Below are 7,500 nucleotides of genomic sequence, written 5' to 3'. Positions count from 1 at the left end.
GTCACCCTCCCCTTCACCCCCAGTCTATTTCCTGTGATTGTGAGAGATTTGTGCAATCTGTCAGGGCTACTGTAGGCTGTTAATTTAACACACACACACACACACACACACACACACACACACACACACACACACACATTGTGCATGACACGTCACCTTCACATACCTGCATGCTCCCACACTCGTCCTTCTCTGTGCCCTTTCACCCAGATGTCTGTCCTCGTGTCCTGTACTGAGCCTCACACACGTCAGGCACGAGAGACACGAGCTGAGGTGTGAAGTGTGTTCTGTTGGACTGGGGGACATTTCTGCTGATGTTCTAATTAAATCAGCTCACACAACGCTCACGCTGTAACCATAGCAACGCTCTTACCAGCCCTAGCTAATATCAGCTAACAAGCTGTCTAGATTAGATTCTTCAGCAGCAGCAGCAGTGCAGACGATCGCCAGACCGGAGAATGTCTGGTGATGAGGAGGATGATGATGAAGAGCATTCGAGCCGCTCATGCCACGATCGTCTCACTGACAGTAACGATTACTGACGAAGGTCTGACGTCCCCCACGTCGTCGCGGTGTAAGAGGAAGTAAACACTGTGGGAAGTGCTGTTATGGGAAAATAACCAACCTTACTGGGGGGGGGGGTACTTGGCAGGACACTTTGCTTTACAAAGGTGCTGAGTTCCAGCACGATGTGAGAGAGAGGGATGGGGAGAGGGAGAACGAGTGAGAGATGGAGAGAGAAAGAGAAAGCATGAGAGAGAGAGAGAGAGAGAGAGTTAGCACAAGGGATTGAGAGATGGGGAGAGGGAGAACGAGTAAGAGATGGAGAAAGAGATAAAGTGTAAAAGAAGGAGAGAGAGAGAGAGAGAAAGCACAAGAGAGGTAGAGAGATGGGGAGGAGAACGAATGAGAGATGGAGAAAGAGAGAGAGAGAGAGAGAGAGAGAGAGAGATGGGGAGAAGGAGAACAAATGAGAGATGGAGAAAGAGAGAGAGAGAAAGCACAAGAGAGGTAGAGAGAGATGGGGAGAATGAGAGATGGAGAAAGAGAGAGAAAGTGTAAAAGAGTGAGAGAGAGATGGGGAGAAGGAGAACGAATGAGAGATGGAGAAAGAGAGAGAAAGCACAAGAGGGGTAGAGAGAGATGGGGAGAAGGAGAACGAAAGAGAGATGGAGAAAGAGAGAGAGAAAGTGTAAGAGAGAGAACAAGCTTCCTCACATCCAGACTTCAAGGCTTTTGTTTTTGATTCTCTTTGTAGCTTCTGATGTCTCGTCTCTGTCCCTCGGCTCCTCACCTGAGATTGTCCCTCCATACATGTCCAACATCTCCATACAGAAATCTATCTCTCTTTTTCTTTCTGCTGTTCTTCAGGTTTATGTTTGTGGTCAGATGAAGTACAGCTTTGTCACAGCGACCGCTCTTCCTACAGAAAGGTACAGTCTGTGTGTGTGTGTGTGTGTGTGTGTGTGTGTGTGTGTGTGTGTGTGTGTGCGTGTGTTTTCCACAGACCGTTCTAAAGAGAAAGGAGGAGAAAATAAAAGCTTGTTAGAGAGGTCAAACATCACAAGCATTTCCTCTCACTTCCTGCTTCAGAGAGTTGGGTGTCTCCGCTTTTCTTCCGCTTTTCTTCTCACTCTGTTTCGGAAATGCCTGAGAAAAGTCACGGGGAATAGCTCTGTGAGGGGGTGGGGAAAAAGTCCCACCGTATAGCATTGTAGACGTGTGTGTGTGTGTGTGTGTGTGTGTGTGTGTGTGTGTGTGAGAGAGAGAGGTGATGTAGTGCAGATGGAAGCCTGACTGAAGAGCTGCTGAGGGAACAATGGAGGTCAAGGCTTGTGTGAATGTCCTTAAAGGTAATAAGATCATAGCACTGAAGACAAAGGGGGGCATGGGAAGCCACCTCAAACGTTCTCACACACACACACACACACACACACACTCTTCCGGATAACATTCCTGAGTCTTGGCAATGTAACGGACAGCTTCATGGGGCTTTGATCGTGTCCCAGTGTCCACTGCAGGATTCAGTTTTGAGCATCGCAGCTCGAGGTGTGTGTACGTGACTGAGGTTTAGTCCCACTCCTGCCTGCTCCACCACTTCTTTCTCGAGTCCTTGTGATTCTGTTTATTATCTATCCGCATTCTTCCACATACCCGAGCTCACAGAAGCACAGGATCGGCTGGTGTTCACCGTGATGGACAGAGGATGGACAGCGCATGCCCCCCCCCGATCCCCACGTCCTTCAGACAACAGGGCGGAAAAATATCTCCCGCGCATTTCATCAGGCTCCGATCGAGACGTTTTACTGCTCACGTGTAATCCGGCAAACCCCCCATGTTTCTCTGTTTCCAGGCACATAGTTAGTTATAGATAAACTATCACTTCTTGCACCACACACTACATTTTCATACACGTCCCTGTGTGTGAGCTGTTGCTATGGAAACGGGGATATTCCAATGTAAAGCTGTGATTTTTTTCTTTTTTTTTTCTTTTTTTCCACAGAGAACGTACACGTTTGTCATATTAAATCTGTGTGTGTGTGTGTGTGTGTGTGTGTGTGTGTGTGTGTGTGTGTGTGTGTGTGTGTGAGTGTGTGAGACAGAGAGCGTCGACCTCTGCCCTGTGGTATGTGATGCTGTGCACGCACGCCGTCCATGCTGTCTGTAGGTCAAGCGTGTTTTCTCTTCAGTCTCACACACACACACACACACACACACACACACGCGCGCGCGATTGTAACACAGTTATATTGGTGGATTCACACTGTGTATAATCTTACAGATAAGCGTGGATTATGTAGGTCACAGACTTGTTTATTTGCCTCCTCCCAAAAAAACAAAGCTGAGGCTGTAGCGGTGCCAGACGTCCCCCCTTGCCAGCTCTGTGCCCTCCTTTTCCTCAAAGCTTTGGGCAAATATTGACATATTTTGCAGCTTTGAAGACGGAGCGAATGCGGCGGAGTTTAGATTCTCATCTGGACTCCATTAGCAAGCCGGATTAGGGCTAATGATATCCTACAGGAAAACAATGGTAGCTAAACATGCAACTCCTTCTCCTTCACCCTCCCTCTCTCCCTCTGTCTTCTTCTTCTTCTTCTTCTTCTCCTCCTGCCTTTTTCATGTTTTTCTTCTTGAAGTTGCACTTTCGCATCCTAACTAACATCACACGAATTTCAGAACTTCTTCTTGCTTTTTTTTGCTGCAAACTTTTTCTTTTTCATTCTTTTTTTCTTGTTGTTTCTCAGTCGTTCTGTGCCACACCGTGTACCCCTTTGGCCTCGTTGGCGTGCGGGGGTGGGATTTAGCGTCAAAAGCCCTTATTACTGTGCCGACGAGGCAAAGCAGCCTATTGCACGAGCAGCCTGCCTCCGCATCTGCGTCCAATCAGAACGAGCCAATCAGCATTCAGCGGTTTGGCTGCAGTAAGAAGAGAGAAGGGGGAAACAAATTCCCCTGAGGAGAAACTGTGTGTGTGTGTGTGTGTGTGTGTGTGTGTGTGTGTGTGTGTGTGTGTGTGTGTGTGTGTGTGTGTGTTTTTTTCTTTGAGGGAAAAAAAAAAATCTCACACACACACACACACACACACACACACACACACACACACCTTTAGTGCATAGGTGTTTAACGTCACACTCTGTTATGGATGAGTTAAAAAGGTGTCGAACTATTAACCTTTAACTTCAGGCCATTTCTGAAGGTCTTGTGCTTATTTATGCATTAGCGCAGACACACACACACACACACACCTCCTCATCATCACTCCACTGTTTGGTGCTTGGTCCCCGTGGAAACCCGGTGGCACTGGCTCTGCTTTCCCGCTAGTTTGAGCCTGATTGGCACGTCTGCACCAGCAGCCGACGAGCCTGGCAGAGCAGAAACCTCCCTCCAGGCTGCTTTTTTTTTTTTGCTTTTTTTTTAACATTCGGCTGGAACATTGCGGCCTCCCTCCATTCCTGAGCTTTATCTGCGCTCATGGGTTGAGAGGCGGGTTTGGCATAAAGCACAGGGTTTCTGTACAAGCCTGATACGGGGAGACAGAAAGAGCGAGAGATCGTAGCGTACTCGGAGAGACGTCTCCGACTTCTTCTCATTATCATGTCTTCTGGCTTTGATTAAATAAGCATCTTAAAGTGTTCGTGGAAAAGCAGCACAGAATTTTGCCAACATTAGCAGCTTCCCTCAGTCGTGTTTGTCTTCCCGTTTGATTGACAGAAGAACTCGGAGCGAAGGTCGGGCCAGAAATAAAGCCTACTTCTTAAAGAAAGTTTTGAGTCTTTCTGTCTTACGGTTTGGTCGGCGAAGTTTCTCGAACGTCACCGTGACATGTAATGGAAGTCTCGTCTCACTCAACCAAAAAAAAAAAACACCTTTTCCCAGTCTGTCTAACTCTTCGGTGACGCCGGATAACGATAACGATGCGGTTTAGGAGAAATCGCTGCACTATAATCTATAAACATGGCCATATGATGGGGGGCAGCCATGTTGGATGATCAGCCTGACAGACTGAGCTCATAGTCCATGGCTCAAAGCAAGACAATGTACATACATGTAATGCTTTCTCACTGACTCTCTCTCTCTCTCTCTCTCTCTCAGGTTTTCCCACCGATGCCTAACGAAGCCGAGATCGCTCACACCAAAAAGCTCTTCCGCCGCCGCCGAAACGACCGCCGGTGAGTCTCCGCCGTCCCTCAAATGGAAAATCCGGCACTTCTTTCACGTTCCCAGAGTGCCAATGTAGCGTTACGTATAACCGAAGCGAGTCTGACAGAACAGAACGTTTCCCACCGCTCGTTCTCTCACATGCCCTTTTTTCCTCAGCCAAAACATTTAGAACAGGAATTTTGGCTTTGAAAAAAAAAAAAAAAAAAAAAAGGGAAAAGGAAATACACCAAATCAAACACACAGTAACACTTTCCACGAGCCATTTGTGGAAATATTGTGCTTGGATTAAGAGGTTTAATGAAGCTTTAGTAACATGAGAGAGAAAGAGAGTGAGAGAGAGAGAGAGAAAGTACAGTTTGTATTCCGCGACCGCAGCCCCGAGTGCCGCCGACTAGCCGTCCTTTATTTCCCACATAATCTGTGTGTTTCATCTGCAAATGCGTTCCCTTATTTAATTTTTTTTTTCTCTTGCTTGATGTCACTGGAAAGTTCGTGTCGGTTGCAGTTTGCCGTTGCTAAGAAACAGCTTAAAAAGAAAATATTTTGGTCTCCGTGTGGACGAAAGGAGGCCTGCGAGACAAAAGCAGAGCAAAGGCTTTTTTGTTTTTGCTGTTCTTCAGGCATGCAGGACAGCGAGCTTGTCCTCCCTCGTCTACAACTTGACCTGGACTTTACAAAGGACGTGAGCCCTGTTAAATATTACTTTTGTTTTTCCTGCAGCTTTTTTTCTTTCTTTTAAACTGCCGATAAAATTCTCAAGGCGAACTCAGGGGGCGTCTTAACATCCCTGTTAGAACGATGTGCTGATTTAAAATGTGTAGAAGCAAAGAGACTGGAGTAGTTTACTTGGTACAGAGGCCACACCTCCTTATTGTGACTGACAGCTACAGAGGCCAAACCCCCTTATTGTGACTGACAGCTACAGAGGCCACACCCCCTTGGTGTGACTGACAGCTACAGAGGCCACTCCTCCTTGGTGTGACTGACAGCTACAGAGGCCACACCTCCTTATTGTGACTGACAGCTACAGAGGCCACACCTCCTTGGTGTGACTGACAGCTACAGAGGAAATACTATATGTATGTCAGTCAGGTGTGGCCTCTTTATTTGTCAATCACAGTAAGGGGTTGTGGCCTCCTTATTTGTCAATCACAGTACGGAGGTGTGGCCTCTCTATTTGTCAATCACAGTAAGGAGGTGTGGCCTCTTTATTTGTCCATCAATCACAGTAAGGAGGTGTGGCCTTTTTATTTGTCAATCACAGTAAGGAGTTGTGGCCTCTTTATTTGTCAATCACAGCAAGGGGTTGTGGCCTCCTTATTTGTCAATCAATCACAGTAAGGAGGTGCGGCCTCTTTATTTGTCCATCAATCACAGTAAGGAGGTGTGGCCTCTTTATTTGTCAATCACAGTAAGGAGGTGTGGCCTCTATTTGTCCTTCAATCAGAGTAGGGAGGTGTGGCCTCTCTGTCAATCACAGTAAGGAGGTGTGGCCTCTATCTGTCAATCACAGTAAGGAGGTGTGGCCTCTCTATCTGTCAATCACAGTAAGGAGGTGTGGCCTCTCTATCTGTCAATCACAGTAAGGAGGTGTGGCCTCTCTATCTGTCAATCACAGTAAGGAGGTGTGGCCTCTCTATCTGTCAATCACAGTAAGGAGGTGTGGCCTCTCTATCTGTCAATCAGAGTAAGGAGGTGTGAACCACATAAAAAGCTGTAATTGGCTGTAAAAGGCTGCCTGCAGTAAAAAGGTGTGCACTTTCTTTCATATTCCAGAAAAAGGAAGCACTGTGACTTTAACTGCACTGGAAGAAACCAAAGTCAAACATTTCTCCTGACCAGTTTCTGTTAATCTGCCCATTTCTGGACCTTAAACCAACACTGTGCTCTCTATTCTGGTTACTCTGCAGTTATGACCTTTAGAGAGAGCGAGAGGTGAGGAAAGTAGAAGGCAACAGAGAGGCATTCAGGAAGTCATATGGAGAGAACGAGGGAGAAAACGATCGCGAGAGAAAGGAAGGGATAATAGGAGTTGACAGGAAAAGGGCAGTGTGTAGCAGAGGGGAAAAGAGAGGTGCTGCTTAATGGGCTGTGAAAATGTGCAAGAGAGAGGAGGAAAGACAAGACAAGACGAGACGAGGGACAAGTGGGGGCATATGTGACGTGTGTGTGTGTGTGTGTGTGTGTGTGTGTGTGTGTGTGTGTGCGCGTGTACACACGCATTCAGTCTGAACTTCATTTCAAAACATGGTGCAGAATCTTTTTTTTTTTTTTTTTAATCCCAACTTCCTCTCCCCCTCCCTCTAGTGCTTATCCCCCTGACAGAAGGCTTTCCAGCCTGTTATTGCTGTGTACAGGCCACCCACAATGCATTGCTTCTGGCAAGGAGGACACTGCGGTCTTGTTGTTTGTTGGCATCATCATCATCATCTCTCTCTCTCTCTCTCTCTCTCTCTCTCTCTCTCTCTCTCTCTCTCTCTGCCTTGTTGTTTGTTGGCATCTTCTTATTCTTTCCCCTATAGGTCTGACAGTGGGCCTTGTTCCAATCCTAAATCATGCCCTCCCCCTTCTTGTCTCTCTTGCCTTTTTCTGCCTTTTCAGCACAACCCTGTGTTTCTGACGTCCCACAAACTGCTGCATTGTCTGTAGACCGAAGCCAAGGATCCGATCCAACCGAAGGTCCTGGTGTCCTGTAATAATTATTAGTGCAAAGGAAGGTTTTAGCCAAAACTTACAAAGTTTTAACCATCAGCTCAAATCTAGTCGCCCTTTTAAGACGTGTTCGGTGTTTGAAGTTTGGACGATGTTCCAACGTGGACAACGTAAAGGTTTCACATG

General features: G+C 46.9%; 1 protein-coding gene across 6 annotated transcripts in view; it reads left to right on the top strand.

Annotated features, from left to right (window-relative positions):
- The window catches only part of ctif (CBP80/20-dependent translation initiation factor), a 56,059-nt gene that overhangs the window by 19,380 nt on the left and 29,179 nt on the right, over window positions 1-7,500 (top strand). For all 6 annotated transcript variants that reach the window (XM_027152640.2, XM_027152638.2, XM_027152641.2 and 3 more), the window contains exon 8: window positions 4,594-4,670. In XM_027152640.2, coding sequence (XP_027008441.1) covers window positions 4,594-4,670 — 77 coding nt within the window. The remainder of the gene's footprint in view (window positions 1-4,593; window positions 4,671-7,500) is intronic.

This window comes from Tachysurus fulvidraco, chromosome 21, assembly GCF_022655615.1.
Source record: "Tachysurus fulvidraco isolate hzauxx_2018 chromosome 21, HZAU_PFXX_2.0, whole genome shotgun sequence".
Classification (NCBI taxonomy): Eukaryota; Metazoa; Chordata; class Actinopteri; order Siluriformes; family Bagridae; genus Tachysurus; species Tachysurus fulvidraco.
The sequence above is the reverse complement of the archived record's forward strand: the minus strand, read 5'-3'. Positions and strand labels throughout refer to the sequence as shown.